We start from the raw sequence: 19,095 nt of genomic DNA, 5'->3' as shown, positions 1-19,095 counted from the left end.
TCTCACACACACACACACACACACACACACACACAGAGGTATAAATGCTTACTACATAGAATAGTTGACAGAGTAGTGTGTGATCACTTTGTGATGCTGCATACACCGTGGAAAGAGCTGAACTTCTTTGTGTTAAGATTGCGATGCTGTACAGAACTGTGGGACGCCATCCTATACCATACCGTATAGAGACCCAATGTTCAAATGTGCGTGTAATTTTATACAGTTATGTGGGTGCGCAATTGTTGGAAACAAAATGGATCCACGCAGAACAAGCTGAAACACTGTCATAGGTGTGAGTCTGCACTTGTGTATCTTACTGGAAAGACTGTTACCCACAGATTCAACTTTGCAGTTGGCTTACCCTGGGCTCGTTTGGTGGGAGGGATAAGCATAAATAGTCTTGGAATAAAATTTAGATGACTTGTTTGGTTGACATGTTTGGGATAACTTATTTCACCATTTATAGCATAGTGATGGGATAAGTTATCCCAGGATAACTAACCCTAGGATAGTTAATCTTGGGATAACTAGTTCCCAACCAAACGACATAGAACTGGAAGGAGTAATTTCCCTGGATAGTCACCCATGTTTGGGAAATTACCTAGGAATATCACTTATGTTTGTTTTAAGACCACAATATCACCCAACTTTACCTCTTTTCCTCAAAATATACTTGACACAAAAAACAATATTATCTCTCTCCTAATAGGATGCCATGTCACATTGTTCCTTTTTTATTATTAACATTTTTTTAATTCCTTTTTTATTATTAACATTTTTAAAAATTCTTTAAAAACATTATATCCTTTGTAGTNAAGCTGAAACACTGTCATAGGTGTGAGTCTGCACTTGTGTATCTTACTGGAAAGGCTGTTACCCACAGATTCAACTTGGCAGTTTGCTTACCCTGGGTCTGTTTGGTGTGAGGGATAAACATAAATAGTCCTCAGATAAAATTTAAATGACTTGTTTGGGATAACTTATCCCACCATTTATAGCATAGTGATGGGATAAGTTATCCCAAGATAATTAACCCTAAGATAGTTAATCTTGGGATAACTAGTTCTCAATCAAACGACATAGAACTGGAAGCTCTCATAGAGTATCTATTTTACTTTTTAAGATACTGTCTCTACAATTAAAAGTTGCATAATTACTATGATCAAGATGGTTATAAAATATTATATAAATATAAAATTTAATTAATATAACTTTTCCTCTGTTTCACTGTTTTAATTTTGTTTATTTGGTTTTAGTTTGACACAAAATTTAAGAATATAAATCTTTTGAATTTAACTAAAAGTATGTAGAATGTTTCAAAGTGTCTTATAATATTGTGGTTTTAAAATATTATATGAAAAGTTAGAATTAGGAGTTACTCCCTCCGTCCCTTTTTAGTTGTCCACTTTAGAAATGGCACACAGATTAAGGCAACAATGATTAGCACAGTGAAGTTACAATTTTACCCTTATGACAACTTTTCACTTCAAAATTACAACCACTTATTTGAATTCAAGTGAAATAAATTGGAGGGAAACAACATACACTTTTACAATTTTCAAGAAGTGTAAATAAGGGTATAATAGGAAAAAATTTGTTGTCCTTTCTTGATTTGTCAAAATGGACAACTAAATAGGGACAACTAAAAAAGGAAATATGGACAAGTAAATAGGGACGGAGGGAGTATTAAAAAGGAACGACATCTTTTTAAAAATGAATTAAAAAGCAAAATATGATAGGTGTAAGAATTGTTTGTTTGATGTTGTACACATCTAAAAGCCAGAGTGCCACAGCTAGCTGGGAATGAGAGCTCCCGCCAATATTAAAAACCTGCTATAACCGGTAGCTGGAGATACAGCCGGTCATACAGTATAAAACAAGTAAATTGAAATAACCAGTTGCCTTTTCTGCTTGAAAATTATTCACTATGGCGGTGAGAACAAGTCCGTCTCTCCGACGGAGATTTTAGATTCCAAGCTTTTCTTGTGCTGAATCCAACGCCGCCCAGGGTTACAGCGTTGATACAATATGAGTGCGGTGAACATCACGAATGTTGCCGTATTAGACAATCCGGCATCGTTTTTGTCCCCGTTCCAGTTTGAAATATCTTACGAGTGTGTCACTCCTCTCCAAGATGGTACTTCTTCTTTTCCCTCTTTTGCATGTTGTATCTCTCTGACTTATTAGGGTTACTTTCATATAGAAAGTTGACTCTTTTTTCTTTCTTTTGCATGTTGACTTATTAGGGTTACTTTCATAAAGAATGTTGACTGGGGCGGACTTGGCAGTGTAAATTCATATTACAATTGATTTGACTAATTTGTTTACATTTTGTTCCTATTATAGTAATGTTTAGCTAAGCTATTGTGAGATTGTGGCGTTAGAGGTTCATTTTCTGATTGTTTTAATTTCCAAAAGTGTTTGTTGATGTCACAGAAATCCAAGGGACAAATATTTTCGTGTGTGAGGGTATCTCAGTTTAAACATACTGATACAATCTGGAATTTGGGGATAACTGAACTTATTAAAATACAGCTAGGAAGTGTAATCAGAGGAAGAACTAAGCCCTAAGCTAGGGCTAGAGCTAGGCGAAATTCTACAAAGATAGTTAACAGTGGAATGAAAAGGATTTAATTTGTAGACCTAGCTAGCTATACTAGATAAGCTAAAATGACTGCTAACCAACACCATTAGTAATTTTGGTAAGATCAGCTAAGCAACTTAGGAGTAGCCACATGCTAAAATTTCAGATCACATCATATACGTAAAGGTCGTGCTTAAATTTGGTTGATGTAGGGTTCTTAATACTGCGGTGATTCTTTCAATCATATAACATCAATTGGTCGGCTTTGCTCATATCTTGCTGTAATTGGTAGCATTATATAAGCAAAGTTGCATATTTCCAAATGCTCAGAGTAAATCGAATGGAAATGGGATTAATCAACCCTAGGAGCTGGTAAAATTTGTGGGTTCTTCATGTTGGAGTCTTAAATACGCTTTGTACCTGGCTTGAGCTGAGATTATGAATCACCGGGGAAATCTAACATAACTTGTGGGAAAGATCAGGTGCAGGGAAATATTTTTCAGGTTATTGACCAATTTTGATCATCAAACTACTGGACGGTTATATTCTGTGGCAATATATATATATATATATATATATATCTGCTGTGCTTCCCAGCTTTCCCAATGTCAAACTATGCCAGGTTGATAGATGAAATAATCATGCTATGGTTTTCTGGGGAATCTTGGTTTTCCATGTCATACTAGACTTCAGTATAAAATCATTTCTAGAATAAAAACAGAGTTTCTGACAAGACTTCAAGCCAGCTTGTTTATTCTTCCATTTCACTTGTGAGCACAATGTATAGTAGTTCCTTATCTTTCCTCTGTCCAGGATTGTCTCCTCTTAACCAAATGATTTGTAATTCTGATTGTGGATATTTGGATTTAAGAATGAACTCGTTTTGAGCTTTTGCTTTTATGCCATTGCACTTACTATCAATGGTCTAACTTGATGATCTTTAGATTATTTGCATGTGTGCCTAAAAGCAATGAAGCATCTTGACATGTCCTTGTAAAGTATGCTTTCTAGTTGGTTCAAGGTGGGGGAGGTGGTGTCATGATGTTAGTTCCAGCAGTAGCTTCAAGAAAGGGAACTTTAGAGTTCAAGCTTTCCTTTTCTAGAACTGATAAGTACATACTGCATACTACTATTATCATTTTCTGATGACCTGCAGTTAAAAAGATTTTTCTAATACTGTTATAGGAATTTCCTAGTATAATACTTAATAGCATGTTTATGTGAAGCATTAATACATTAAATAGTCCTCCATTCTATTTTGCATATTTCCTTTGGGGCTGTTTGGTTCGTTGATGAGATTAGACGGTAACTTAATACCATTAAACTTGGGACTGGATCTGGATGGAAGATTTTTGTGAAATGGATTGTTGTGAGGGATATAAAAATGCTTATTTGGGTGAAAACTGTATTTGGGTTTTAATAAGTTTTTATCCTCGGGGTTTTTTGATTAGGTGGGTTCAAAGAAAAAGAAGGATTTTTCATTTACCTTACTTACTTTCCTTTGCTTGATTCATGGGATACAAGTTGGAAACAACTTTTGAACCCAGGTGTGCATCTAATTAAGTGTCAATTAAGCTGTAAACAAAAACAAAACACAGTAAAATTTATTTGTAGAAAATTCATAGGAGTTGGTCTCTAGTGGCATGATAGTTGGTGGAAACTGGAAAAACTATGGAAGGGGATAAATTAGATTATGGCCCATAATATGAGTAATTTCTCTCGGAGAAATTGTAATCTGCCAGTAGCCGAACATCAAATCATCAATTCAAAGAACGGATGGATGATACTATGGTACTGTTGCTTACTTACCCCTTAAGTCAAAATCAGAGGTGGATGTTTATCCTCCTAATCTGATTGGGCATTATTTGGTTCTATATCAGAACAGTAAATGATTATTAGGACGTCAACCATCTTTCCCAACTTTTAAGATTATTTAGGTAGTTAACTAGGGAAGAGAATGGACTTAATATTTTGTTGTGGTAACACAGTTCTCTTTTCTCTTTTGAGGATTAAAATTTTAGTAAAATGATCTATAAATTGGTTGAACCTTTAGAAGCTATATTCTTTGCAGATAGAAATTCTCCCACCAAATTTATTTTCTCTCTTTTTTTTAAGCCAGATACATTCTGGCTGTTTTTCAAGATTTACACTACCAAGTGTTTCACTTTGTTAGTGAGGATTTATGTAGCTGACCCTAATTAGCTTGGAATTGAGCCCTAGTTGTTTCTGTTGATGTTGTTGTAAGTATGATTTATTTGATTTTGTTTGCATAATAATCTCTTTGTCATATGCTCATGCAGATTTGGAATGGAAGCTCATCTATGTGGGATCGGCTGAGGATGAGACATATGACCAAGTTTTAGAAAGCGTTCTTGTTGGCCCTGTAAATGTTGGAAATTACCGCTTTGTCTTGCAGGTATTATCTCCTGGATTCCAATTGTCCCTCGTGGTACTAATGCTTTGTCTGCCTTATTGAATTTCTGTTATATTTTCCGAACTTTGATGCTAGGCGGACCCTCCAGATCCTTTGAAAATTCGTGAAGAAGACATTATTGGTGTTACTGTCCTCTTGTTGACCTGCTCATATTTGGGGCAGGAATTTGTACGAGTTGGGTACTATGTGAACAATGATTATGATGCTGAGCAGCTGAGAGAAGAGCCTCCACAGAAAGTCCTAATTGATAGAGTTCAAAGAAATATATTAACGGACAAACCTAGAGTAACGAAGTTCCCTATTAACTTTCGCCCTGAAAATAGTGAAAGAGAGGAGCAAGTCCCTCCACCTGATCATGTGGGTGAAGAAGAAGACCGAAACGAAGGGCAATTGCCTTTCCCTAAGAGTAAATCAGATGAAGATGGAGCCTAATATGAAGATGTTATTTTTTTATCTAATGCCTTGTGTTTTGGTTTTACAGTATTGTCCCTGAAGATATCTCATTCTGGCTTTTGGTGGATGATATCTGATCATCAAAACCCGTGTTTTTCTTCTTTTCCTTTCTTTCTTGTGATGTATGTATCAATTCCAGTGACATTTTCAAGTAGTTAACCAGTCTGGTTTTGGGGGTTTAGAAGAAACTGTAAGTAGACTAGATGCCAATTTTGGCTTTGTAATTTGGTCCAAAATGTTTATAAGCAAAACTTTAATAACCTTATGATACTAATATTCTGACTTTTTTTTGTTGTGCATTTGAAGGTAAAGTTCGCAGAGGATTTCTCCATATAATGAGTCCGAGGTCCCTTATCCTACCTATGTGGGGACTACAATAAAATGTGTATCTTACAAAGCATTTCATCTAGAATTGTACTCAACTAACCAACACCAAATTACTGTGATGTGTTTTATTTGACTGAAAAAAGATACATAATTATGCAGATGTTGCCTGGTTGGTACCTATTATTGATATTGATTGAAGTGCTTTTATCTAGTTGGGTCACATATCAACCTCTGGACTCCTATTTTGGACTGACTTCTAAGCCAGCTTTCTTTGATTAATTTACATTTACATTTACATTGATAATCCAATATATATGATGAAAAGCTGGCATAAAATGGGGGGTTAGAAACCTTCAAGAGAAAGATAAGAGACCCACTTCCCTCGGGATATTTTTTTTCCTAAATAGAACATGAACATGTCCCACTTTCTCTGTGTATATCATTTACATTTTCAGACCTCAAAGCCAACTTGACATGTACCATCAAAAATTTTGTTAACCCGAGAATTTCTCATTTGGCAAGCGGACAATAAAATCCATCCTCCCTCCGTTTCATATTAATTGATTATTTTATTTTTTATACACATATTAAGAAATTAAAAATTAAAATTACAATTTTACTAATTCAACCTTTAGAAAATTTTGTAAAAGTTTTACAACAAATATAAACACTTTAAAATAATTAATTAATTACTACATGAATTTTTAGTTTAATAAAATGAACAACTAATATGAAATCAGCGGGTTAAAAGTAAAATATTGGATGAGTAGACGAAACCAATTTCGTCATTCCAATCACTGCCTCCGACAACCTCAGGCCGCCATACCAGTATCTGGGGTAGGCAGAAACTAATATTAAACATAAATAAATCCCTATATATAAGCGAACACGTCTGCCCTTTCTTAAATAACTCAAATTGATCTTCCCTGTAAAATCCATCACTGAAAAGAGTCCTCTGTTTCTAAAACTCACTTAAAATGTCTGATTCCGATCACCAAACACTATCTACTGTCGAAGGCAACACCTTCGTTGCCATGTGCCTTGCACGTGCCGGCGTCGACCGGATGTTCGGGGTTGTCGGTATACCCGTTACTTCCCTTGCGAACCGGTCGGTCGGACTCGGTATCCGGTTTATTGCTTTCCACAATGAACAATCTGCCGGTTACGCTGCTTCGGCTTATGGTTATCTTACCGGTCGACCCGGTGTTCTTCTCACCGTCTCCGGTCCAGGTTGCGTTCATGGCCTCGCTGGGCTTTCCAATGCAACCGTTAATACCTGGCCCATGGTTCTGATCTCTGGATCATCTGATCAGAAAGAAATGGGTCGTGGCGATTTTCAAGAATTAGATCAAATTGAGGCTGTGAAACCCTTCTCTAAATACTCAGCTAAAGCAACTGATATAACGAAAATCCCCAGCTGTGTTTTCAGTGTTTTGGATTGGGCGATCTCTGGCAGGCCAGGTGGTTGTTATTTGGATCTTCCTACTGACGTGCTTCATCAGACAATTAGTGACACTGAAGCACATAAATTGATCGATGATGCTGAGAGTTGCAGGAATAAAGAGCTCATTGCTAAACCTATTGTTCAACATTCGGAAATTGAAAAGGCGGCGGCTTTGTTGAGGAAAGCGGAGAGGCCTTTGATTGTGTTTGGAAAGGGGGCTGCATTTTCTAGAGCTGAAAATGCTTTAAAGAATTTAGTTGAGCGTACTGGAATACCCTTTTTGCCAACACCAATGGCAAAGGGTTTGTTGCCTGATAATCATGAGCTAGCTGCTACTGCTGCAAGGTCACTGGCAATTGGAAAGTGTGATGTGGCGTTGATCGTTGGTGCGAGGCTTAATTGGCTTTTGCATTTTGGAGAGCCACCAAAGTGGTCTAAGGATGTTAAGTTTATCTTAGTTGATGTAGATAAGGAGGAGATTGAGCTTAGGAAACCATGTTTAGGGTTGGTTGGTGATGCTACTAAGGTTGTCGAGATGATACACAAGGAGATTAAGGATGACCCTTTTTGTTTAGGGAAGTCTCATCCTTGGGTTGAGGCATTATCAAAGAAGAGTAAGGAAAATGTTTTGAAAATGGAGGCACAACTGGCAAAGGATGTTGTGCCATTTAATTTTATGACACCAATGAGAATTATTAGAGATGCAATACTGCAATTGGGCAGTCCTGCTCCAATTGTTGTCTCCGAAGGTGCCAATACTATGGATGTGGGGCGATCAGTATTAGTTCAGACCGAGCCAAGGACCCGGTTGGATGCAGGGACGTGGGGGACAATGGGAGTTGGTCTGGGGTACTGCATTGCAGCTGCTGTTGCTTCACCTGAAAGGCTTGTAGTAGCTGTTGAAGGGGACTCCGGATTTGGCTTCAGTGCCATGGAAGTTGAGGTTTGTTGTCTTTCTCTATTTCATATGTTGTTTTCCTCTATATACTCTATTAATAGGATCTGACTAACTTTAGTTAGTCTTTAGTTACCCTAGAATAGCATTGCTGATCTTCAACATATGATGCTTTTCTTTCTTGGTGATCAGAGAACTTCTTCATTATCTTGTTGCTTGTTAGTCTGTCTAATGTCTCGTTTAGTAAATCATTTACGTTTATGAGTAATAATTAAGCCCAATTGAATAGATTTTTCTCATATAATATGGAGTTGAACTGATCAGTGCTTAAGCTTAGGCTCTGATGAAGCTCAAAATACTATTTTTTCTGCTGCTTAGAGAACTGCTGTAGGCATGTGATGTCCTCCCCCATTATTGTGGATTAAGGATTCTTATGTAGTTTATTACTGGCAATTTCAGGGGTTAGTAAGATCTAATAGTCAACAGCAAGTTCTATCTTTCTGAGTAGTTCATTGGTTTTCAGGAATGATATCTAAGTGGAATAACTGTAATCATATCTGAGTAGTTCACTAATATCTCTTATGGAATTTCTGACAGATCTTAAACTGTAATGAACCACTAAATACAAATATGTGCTGTACCATATCTTGCAGACTTATGGGGTTGAATATTCATAGGTTCTCCGCTGCTACTTTATTAAGTTAAAATCCAACTCATTTTTTTATCACATGATGTCAAATGGATTTGAATGGGTTCAGAATTTTCTTGGGTTAATTCATCATGCCCTTAATCTGAATTGCTTTCCAGCTCAGCTGATGGAACAACCTTCTCGAATACATGGATCTTATTGTTTTTCTGGTTGAGAAGATAGTTAAATGGGAAATTAGGGGTTTAGGAAGTGATGCCTTGACCTGCTGGCTGCGGTGTAATGCAGTGGTGTCATAACCCATAAGTTAGTAAGATCACTTAAAACTTGTGGTACAAAATCAGGGAACTCAACTCGATGTCATAAGTCAGTACAATTACTTCCCATATACTAGGCCCCTTACCTTGATGTGCTGGTTCTTGATGTTGGGCCCATAATCCCTTCTATTACTAGTACCCATCTTGTGCTATACCCTATTTGCCAGTTCTGGGGTGATTCATGATTTTTCTTAACTATTTGTTTATCCCCTGTAATGTTACTCGTACAGCTTTTTTCTCTTGCTGCCCGTGGTGGTGTTCTCATACAATTATGAGGATTTATTGGTCCTCGTTTCTTAAGGTTACCATGATCTCTTTTTCACTTTTTGTTTAAATATTATAGCATTGATCACTCCTTACAATGAAAAATTATGCTCGTGAAGGCATTTCTTCTACTTCCAAGTTACATTTGTTATAGAGTAACTTACCTATGGCAACATTGGCTCCCATATATTTCTTGGTTCACTTTCTTTTAAAGTTTAATTTACAATCCTAATTCAGAGTAATTTGTGTACTGCAGACCCTAGTTCGCTACCAGCTCCCAGTTGTGGTTATAGTCTTTAATAATGGAGGAGTTTATGGTGGTGATAGAAGGAACCCCGAAGAAATTACTGGACCTTATAAAGAAGATCCAGCACCCACATCTTTTGTTCCTGGTGCATCGTATCATCTTCTAATTGAAGCCTTTGGAGGAAAAGGATACCTTGTTGGAACACCTGATGAACTTAAATCTGCACTTACTGAATCTTTTTCTGCTAGGAAGCCTGCTGTTATCAATGTGACAATCGATCCTTATGCTGGTGCTGAAAGTGGGAGAATGCAGCACAAAAACTGAGGTTGCGGATCTCTGATTATTTATGTATGGATATGCTTGCTGAAGTTCAGTTCTTGTCCGCCATTCGTGCAAAAAGAAAAACAGAAGAAGAAAGATTGCTGCTGTGCCACGGTATTAACTTGTCATCGGTGGAGGAAAATAATAGCGAAGGGAATAGGATAAGTGAATGTCTCTCCTTAGTATCGTCACTGATAGGGTATGGTGTTGAATTTACAGTTGACATTGATGAGTGAATTTTCGTATACATAGTAAATGAAAATAATGTATTTGCAACAAATACTTATCCTTGCGATTTTCTTTGTTTCTCAAGTGTTTTATTGAGTTCCTTGTTATGTCTCTCTGGGGCTTTAGGAAAAACGTACTGGCATTAGTTATTTATACCAATCTACATTAGTTAATCATAATTAGCAATTTATGTGAGAAATATTAACTATGATTTATGAACGGTTGTTTATATAAAGACATCAGTAATACTTTTATTGGCTTGGTAGAACATTGGGTGCAAGGCTTTTTCCACTCTAAAAAAATACGCATGTAAAAATAAAACTTTGAATTTGGTGGTCTTGAACTAAAGATATGTAGAATGTATGAAAATATCTTTAATCTTGTAATTTAAAAATGTCATGTGGAAAATTTGATCTAAAGTAATACAAACAAATTGAAATGGAGAGAGAGTATCTTACTATGTTTATAGTTGATGAATTAAATCTACGATCAAATTAATTAAATATGTTTATAGTTGATGAATTAAATTACTCATATTCGTATTGCAATGATCGATCATATTTTATACGAAGTTCCAAAGTACAAATGGGTTTATGATTTTACCTCTACATTAAATCACAATATATTATAAAATATTAAAAAATAACAAATATTACATACTAATCATATTATATTATACTAAAAATACTAAAGTGGAAAGGTGTTAAGTCAAAGTTAAAAACTCAAAAAGAAAAAAACTAACAATATTTCTTCTCTTTTAATTTATGAGATATAGTTTTGATTCGGTATGAAACTTTCATGTTGGAGGTCTCAAGTTCGATACCCCTTGACAGCAAAAGCAAGAGATTTGCCTTTTATGTCAAACTCTCTTATGTAATTTGCGAGTGTAGTGACTGCGAATTTTCCTTGTCATAAAAAAGTAGTATATCTTTATGGATCTTTTGCCAAATAAAATGAGATCCGATTTAAGTAAAAATATTAATAATATCACTAAATATTTATTAAATAAAAAAATACGTTATTTTTTAAGATTAAAAAAAAAAGTATATCATATAAATTTAGACACGATAGCAAGTGTAACAAAATATTGCATACTACTACAATACAAAGACGACCCAAAAGTGTAGAGTTCACCTTCCCCGAATCTAGGGACACATTTCTTGTCCAACAAAATGACCCGAATGTAAGCGTAACCCTAACTCTCAACCCGAAAAGTGAGCTTAGAGTTGATCAAGAAGATGAAGCGCAAGAAATGGTCTGAAGTGGAAGAGCAAACTCTGCTCACTAAGTACTCAGACCTCCTCAACTCCGGCATCTTAGCCAAGCTCAAAACCAGAGAGAAAAAATTCAAACCCATTGCTGACCATGTCAATACCGTACATCACTTGCAAGACCCACTTCACTTCCCTTTCAAATGGTCATGGCGTGACGTATCCATCAAAGTTCAAAACATGCGACATCAGTATCTGGGTGTCAAGCAGAAAATCAGAACCTCAAGCAACGAGTTCAGCTGGAAAGATGGAGAGAATCACTGGGAAAATTTCTTGAAGTACAAGGAAGTGTTTGGGGATGTTGAATTGGATATCAAAGAAAATGCCCCCAACAATGATATGATTGAGCTTTATGGTGATGATGGTGTATTGGGTTTGGGATTTGGGATCGATAGTGAGGAATTGGAGAATGATGATGAGGATGGAGAGTTGGGTCATGATGTGGATGGAAGTGGGGAGGGAGAGGAAATTGAGGATAGTGTTTGGATGCGTGGAAGGAAAATGAGGAAAGGGTTCTGTGGTAGAAGGATTAGGATGGTGGGTGGGCAAGTTTTAGAGTTAAGGGATGTTTTGATGAGGAGGGAAGAGAAGAGGAGGGAGAGGGAGTGGAGTAGGGAGAAGGGTATGTTGGAGAGAGAAGAAAGAAGGAAAAAAATGGAATTGTGCAGGGAAAGAAGAGATGATGAGAGGAATGAGGATATAGAGATGAAGGGATTGATGTTGGAAGAAAGACAGATGAGGTGGGCTAAGAGGGAGTGTGAGAAAAGGTTGAGGTTAGAGAGGGAATTTGATGAGGAGAAGAGGCAAAGAATGAAGTTGGAGGAGAAATGGGAAGAGGAAGAACTGGAGTGGAGGCAGCGTTTGGTGAATATGCAGATTGACCATGAAAAGCAAATGATGCAAATGCATGCTGATGCTTGCCAGAACCAAACGAATTTGCTTGGGATCATGGCTCGGCTGGTCTGTCAATTTTTTGGCTCGGCAAACGATGGATTAGGGGGTGGTTTAGGGACGTTGTCTGCACAAGTTTTGCAGAACTTGCAGCACCCAGGAGGCTTGAGTGATAGTGGGAAGCCAGATGCTCCTTCACCTTCCGAGTTTTTGTAGACTGTAATTAGCTCCCATCTATTCGTAAGTCTTGAGTAGATGTTATAATCGGTAAATTTATGTATTTGGTGCGTAACTGTAAAAAATATTGATGGGGATCTTTTCCTGAATAAATGAAATTCCCTTTTAACATTGTTGGAAGTTGTGTTGCTTCCTTTTTTTGCAATTTATGCAGTTTGTCACATCTACAGCTCTTTCAGTTATGTGAAGAACAATAGGTAACAACACACGGCTTTGAATGTAGAATTGCAGATGTGATTATTAAAGATTGAAATGTCATAAAAACTTAGATGAAAGCTGTAGTTGGCAATTCTTAAGCCCCTATTCAGATATTTACAAATTCAAAGTTTGATTCTTCCGATGCTCGTAAATGCCTTTCTGGTTTTATGTCTCCACATATCTATCCTGGCTTTTCATATATCACTTAGGACTAGGAAATTCAGGTGCAGCTTTGGCCTTTAGTTTTTCAATCTGGACTTTTGTAGCATTACTTGTGTTTTACATCAGTCGATCGAGTTCTTGTGAGAGGACTCACTTCTCTGAATGAAGATGCCTTCCTTGTGGTCGGACAACTCTTTCGTTATGCAACTCCATCCGCTTTAATGGTTTGGTAAGAAGAACTTTTTTTGTTGTTAAGTAGTCTTATCACAATTTTTATTAATTTATCTTGATATGTTTTTGTGCAATGGAAATCATCATAGCCTTAAATGGTGGTCATTTGAGGTGCTCACTTTGCTATCTGAACTTTTACCAAATCCAAAACTTGAAACATCAGTACTATCAATATGGTATGTATGTAAGCGCCAGTTCATGATTAACTAATTTATGCTCAATTCGTGGTTTGTGTGTAGTACTGATTCTCATATTTTGTTTGATCAGCTTAACGATTTCTTCATTGCACTTTGTTATACCATTTGGATTGGGAGTTGGTGCGAGGTTAGTTCAATATTCATGCTTTTTCTTAAAACTTTAAAATCATCATATAAATTATGCATCCTTGCTATGTCTTTAAGACTACAATTTCTGGCTCGAGTATAGCACGAGGGTGTCAAATGAATTGGGATCTGGTAATCCTCAGAAGGCTCTAGTGGCAGTTAGAGTTGCAATGTTTCTTGCAGTTGTAGAGACGGTCTTGGTGAGCACAGTAACGGTCTTATGCCGCAGAGTTTTGGGTAAAGCCTATAGCAATGATGAACAAGTGGTGGATTATGTTGCTGCAATTGCCCCTTTTCCGTGTCTATCAATCATCACAGATAGCTTACAAGCAGTCATCTCTGGTAAGTCTTCTAACTAGCTATTATATCTTTCAATGATCCTTAAGTAGTCGTTTGGACAACTTTTGTTTGAAGTTGAAATGATGATCTGGTGTAAATTTTTGGCCTGTTTTGGAAATAAACAGGAATAGATAGCTTTACTGTGTTTCGTTGTAAATCTGAAAGCAAAGGGCCTTTGGATTGGACTATTGGTTGGTTCTGCAATTCAAGCAACTAGTTTTCACAGATTGGCAAAAACAGGTCCACTTTGATTTGTTTCTCCTAATACTAGTATTCATTTTTTGTTGTATTGTTTCACTCATTGTGATGGAACTTTTGCAGGCAATAAAAGCTAAGAAGAGGATATCAGAAAGGAGATAAATCGGATAGTTTAATTGCTTGCTAAATATATATGTATTTTTTTTAGAGGATTAGATTATCTTCAGCTGTGGTTGGCAACAAGTTTAGGTTCTATTTATTGCTATTGGCTACAGTTTTTTTTAACCCATAGTTTATACTTTATATTATCTTGAATTCAGAAGATAATTAATGTATGAGGGTGCATCTGGACAAGGTATTGCCTCCGTTCAACAATACTTGTCAACTATTTACTTTGCACACTTTTTAAGAAACTACTTCATCCGTCCAACAATAATTGTCCAACAATACTTGTCAAATTTAGAAAATCAAGAGATAATTTACTTTTTGTGTTCATTTACTCATCTAACACATTTTTCAAAGCATTAAATTTAATAAAGTCAAAGGATAATATGGTAATATTATCCAATTATTTATTGTTTCTTAAGGGATGTGTCAAGTCAATAGTGGATAAGTACGGTTGGACAGAGGATATCACCCTTTGAATGTAATAAATACAATGTCTTGAAAAATGTAATAGAAAAATATCTATAATTAATGATAAAGGTAAATTAGATTTTAAGTGTAAAATTATCCATTAATTTTATAAAGTAGACAAGTATTGTTGGATATCTCAAAATGATATAGTAGACAACTATTATTGGACGGAGCAAATATATAATTCGAGTGTTTGCATCTGTTTTAAAGGTTGACTACTACTTAGAATGGGCAGAATTTATCTATTTAATATATTTTATCAGTAAATAAAGTGTGTCCCACAAAGTAGTCGATAAGTATGGACAGAGTTTATGACACAACGAAGCATGTATTTCTTAAATCTTAAAAAATATAATTAGTGGCAATACAAATGAAGATTTATTTAACAAAGAAGATGACATGATAAATATTCCTCTTTGCAATAGAGCATAAAAAAAAAGTGGGAGGTAAAAAAAAATAGACTTGCAGTAGACGAATTTTGATGACTTTTTATTATCCCTTGTTTTTACTTACTTGTAACCATATGTAACATTCGAAATTCTGATTTTTAGTCCTGCACTCATTCTGTTAATTCCATTTTAGAAACATAATAGTATAGTATAATATAAGCTCCACAATTAAAGGTTAATTGTCAAGAAAAATAGGGTTCTGGTCAAGGTTCCAAGGTGTAAGAACACAATTCCATTTTTCAAGGATGTGAATTACAAATCGATAATCAACCCATTGGGAGTAAACAATGTTTTCTCCATTTTTTATTTTTTTTTGACATGCAATTTGGATTATAACTCAGCTTTGAGTTGTTCACTTAGAAATCACTCAACTTTGTTTTATAACTCAAAAGTCACTCAACTATTGATGTTTCACCTAGAAAATCACCAAACTATTGATATTTTACTTAAAAGTTACTCAATCAATATAAATAATTTTTTCATTAAATTTAATTTTAAACTATTTTTTTAAAGGAATAATAAAATATCTATTTTAATTATCTCATTGATCCGCTCCAATTATTTTAATGTTAACTTGGTTGAGTACACATTGGCAGTGATGAATGAATTTTTATATACTATATGGTGTAAGGCACGGAAAACTCTTCATAAGGAGCAGTAGACTGAGTTCATTAATATAATGGATATGGTATTCACCAAAGAATGTTATTTAATGAGGAGTATGGTTTTTCTTAATGAATAATTTAGTTGAGTGATTTTATTGAAACAAAGGCGTAAGAGTGATTTTATTGATACAAAACAAAGTTGAATGACTTTACTAAATAGATTCTCCAAGTTGAGTGAGTGACTTTTGGAGATATCAATCGGACAGTGATGAATGAATTTCCGTATACATAGTAGATGAAAATAATGTATTTGCAGCAACTATTTATCCTTGTTATGGATGAAGGTTACTTCAAATTTATGATCTTAGTTTCTCGTGTGTTTTGTGGAGTTCCTTGTTATGTGATCTGTTGAATTGTTATTTCGTGTGGCCCCCTTCTGCCATTTGTCTTGAAAAAAAATAAGAGATCTACTATTTGAAATTAATTATAATTTCTTTCCTATGTTGCCGCTACACAGACACCACACTAAACATCGTGATTTGGAAATTATACTGAAAGGTTTGTTTAAGCGTGATTGAATCATCAAATAGCAGACTTTGGATTAAATAACCTTATGTGTATTGAAGCATTAATTGATGGCATAACTAATAACATTATATTATTAATTGTACGATATAATTTTAAACAAATGAAAGGGAATATATATAGATGTGACACCTGATACGAAGAACTTATTAGTTGGTATCTACAGTCCAATTGAAAGCACAGCATATATTTGTAGCTATTTTTTACAAATTTAAACATGGCTGAATCCATGGAAGAGCAGTTGCTGGGAAATGAAGAGAATAGAAGATGGATAATAACAACGGAATGGGAAACTTATTCTCAAGAACTGAAGAAGTTGAGTTATATAGCAGCACCAATGGTGGCAGTTTCCGTATTGCAGTATCTATTGCAAGTTGTATCCATGATGATGGTTGGACATCTTGACCAGATTTCACTCTCAAGTGTTGCTATTGCTACTTCTATAACCAACGTTACCGGCTTCTCTCTTCTGGTAAGTCCTCTTTATCACTGTGATTGTTAAATCTAATTAGAGGTGGTAAATAGGCGAGTTGAGTCCAATTTAGAGGTTCAAAGCTAAAAAGATTCAGGATTTGAACTCTATGTGGGTTTAACTTGTACACATAAATCTCTACTCTGTGTCGAAAGTACTTGGTTCAGATGAGCCAGGTGCTACTAGTTCAAATCGGGTTGAATTAATAAATGAATCATGATTGTTAATAGGACAATGAACATTTTTAGTAAATTCTTTATGTAAATGTGAAACAGTCAGGGCTGGTTGGTGGTTTGGAGACTCTGTCCGGGCAAGCATATGGTGCAAATCAATGGCAAAAAGTCGGTACTTATACTTACAGTGCAGTAATATCTCTACTTATTGTGTGCATCCCAATCAGTATCTTATGGCTCTTCATGGACAAGCTGCTCATTTTAATGGGACAAGACCCTGTAATTTCAGTTGAAGCTTATAAGTTTTCTCTGTGGCTTACCCCTGCACTATTTGGAAGTGCAATTCTTAAGCCTCTATTCAGATATTTGCAGATTCAAAGTTTGATTCTTCCGATGCTCGTAACCGCCTTTCTGGTTCTATGTCTCCACACATCTCTGTCCTGGTTTTTCATATTTCAGTTGGGACTAGGAAAATCAGGAGCAGCTATAGCCTTTTGTTTTTCAATCTGGACTTTTGTAGCATTACTTGTGTTTTACATCAGTCGATCGAGTTCTTGTGAGAGGACTCGAACTTATCTGAATAAAGATGCCTTCCTTGCTGTCGGACAATTCTTTCGTTATGCAACTCCATCCGCTTTAATGGTTTGGTAAGAAGAACTTTTGTTGTTGTTAAGTAGTCTTATCACAATTTTTATTGATTTATCTTGATATGTTGTGCAATGGAAATCATCATAGCCTTAAATGGTGGTCATTTGAGGTGCTCATTTTGCTATCTGGACTTTTACCAAATCCAAAACTTGAAACATCAGTACTATCAATATGGTATGTATGTAAGCGCCAGTTCATGATTAACTAATTTATGCTCAATTCGTGGTTTGTGTGTAGTACTGATTCTCATATTTTGTTTGATCAGCTTAACGATTTCTTCATTGCACTTTGTTATACCATTTGGATTGGGAGTTGGTGCAAGGTTAGTTCAATATTCATGCTTTTTCTTAAAAACTTTAAAAACATCACATAAATTATGCATCCTTGATATGTCTTTAAGACTACAATTTCTGGCTCGAGTATAGCACGAGGGTGTCAAATGAATTGGGATCTGGTAATCCTCAGAAGGCTCTAGTGGCAGTTAGAGTTGCAATGTTTCTTGCAGTTGTAGAGACGGTCGTGGTGAGCACAGTAACATTCTTATGCCGCGGAGTTTTGGGTAAAGCCTATAGCAATGATGAACAAGTGGTGGATTATGTTGCTGCAATTGCCCCTTTTCTGTGTCTATCATTCATCACAGATAGCTTACAAGCAGTTATCTCTGGCAAGTCTTCTAACTAGCTATTATATCTTTTGATGATCCTTAAGTAGTTGTTTGGACAACTTTTATTTGAAGTTGAAATGATGATGTAGTGTAATTTTTTGGCCTGTAAACAGGAATAGCTAGGGGAAGTGGATGGCAGATTATTGGTGCATATGTGAATCTTGGAGCATTCTATCTAGTTGGAATCCCAGTTGCTTCTCTACTGTGCTTCCTTGTAAATCTGAAAGCAAAGGGCCTTTGGATTGGACTATTGGTTGGTTCTGCAATTCAAGCAACTAGTTTTTCCCTCATACTAGTTTTCAGTGATTGGCAAAAACAGGTTCACTTTTATTTGTTTCTCCTACTATTCATTTTTTGATCCTTTAACTCTACTCATGCATTGTTTCACTCATTGTTGCAGGCAATAAAGGCTAAGAAGAGGGTATCAGAAAAGAGATCATCAGAAGAGAATAATAAGAGGGGACTAATAAGATGAAATCGAGAGGCACGTTTGCTTATATTTAATGATAATTAGTTGGTTGAGTACACATTGGCAGTGATGAATGAATTTTTATATACTATATGGTGTAAGGCACGGAAAACTCTTCATAAAGAGCAGTAGACTGAGTTCATTAATACAATGGATATGGTATTCACCAACGAATGTTATTTAATGACGAGAATGGTTTTTCTTAATGAATAATTTAGTTGAGTGATTTTATTGAAACAAAGGCGTATTGATACAAAACAAAGTTGAATGACTTTACTAGATAAATTCTCCAAGTTGAGTGAGTGACTTTTGGAGATATCAATCGGACAGTGATGAATGAATTTCCGTATACATAGTAGATGAAAATAATGTATTTGCAAC

General features: G+C 35.7%; 3 protein-coding genes across 4 annotated transcripts; all 3 read left to right on the top strand.

Annotated features, from left to right (window-relative positions):
* Positions 1–1,893: 1,893 nt before the first annotated feature.
* LOC125849280 (histone chaperone ASF1B-like) lies at positions 1,894–5,735 on the top strand. 2 transcript variants are annotated; one of them, XM_049529335.1, is made up of 3 exons: positions 1,894–2,140; positions 4,888–5,003; positions 5,097–5,735. In XM_049529335.1, the coding sequence occupies exons 1-3, from the start codon at positions 2,032–2,034 to the stop codon at positions 5,451–5,453; spliced, it is 582 nt and encodes a 193-aa protein (XP_049385292.1). In that variant the 5' UTR covers positions 1,894–2,031; the 3' UTR covers positions 5,454–5,735. The 2 variants fall into 2 exon arrangements, with proteins under 2 accessions (XP_049385292.1, XP_049385293.1); XM_049529336.1 differs by having other exon boundaries at positions 1,900–2,140; positions 5,184–5,735.
* Positions 5,736–6,693: 958 nt separating this feature from the next.
* LOC125846875 (2-hydroxyacyl-CoA lyase) lies at positions 6,694–10,247 on the top strand. Its single transcript, XM_049526555.1, has 2 exons — positions 6,694–8,188; positions 9,624–10,247. The coding sequence occupies exons 1-2, from the start codon at positions 6,779–6,781 to the stop codon at positions 9,936–9,938; spliced, it is 1,725 nt and encodes a 574-aa protein (XP_049382512.1). The 5' UTR covers positions 6,694–6,778; the 3' UTR covers positions 9,939–10,247.
* A 6,207-nt stretch (positions 10,248–16,454) lies between these two features.
* On the top strand, positions 16,455–18,931 carry LOC125848194 (protein DETOXIFICATION 2-like). The gene is made up of 7 exons (XM_049528016.1): positions 16,455–16,760; positions 17,036–17,580; positions 17,669–17,755; positions 17,847–17,903; positions 18,007–18,245; positions 18,359–18,564; positions 18,646–18,931. Exons 1-7 carry the CDS (start codon positions 16,506–16,508, stop codon positions 18,718–18,720), a joined length of 1,464 nt encoding a protein of 487 aa, XP_049383973.1. The 5' UTR covers positions 16,455–16,505; the 3' UTR covers positions 18,721–18,931.
* Positions 18,932–19,095: the final 164 nt, after the last annotated feature.

Source organism: Solanum stenotomum, chromosome 12 (assembly GCF_019186545.1).
Source record: "Solanum stenotomum isolate F172 chromosome 12, ASM1918654v1, whole genome shotgun sequence".
In the NCBI taxonomy this organism is placed as follows: domain Eukaryota; kingdom Viridiplantae; phylum Streptophyta; class Magnoliopsida; order Solanales; family Solanaceae; genus Solanum; species Solanum stenotomum.
Note: the sequence above shows the minus strand (reverse complement) of the source record. Positions and strands in the feature narration are given on the sequence as shown.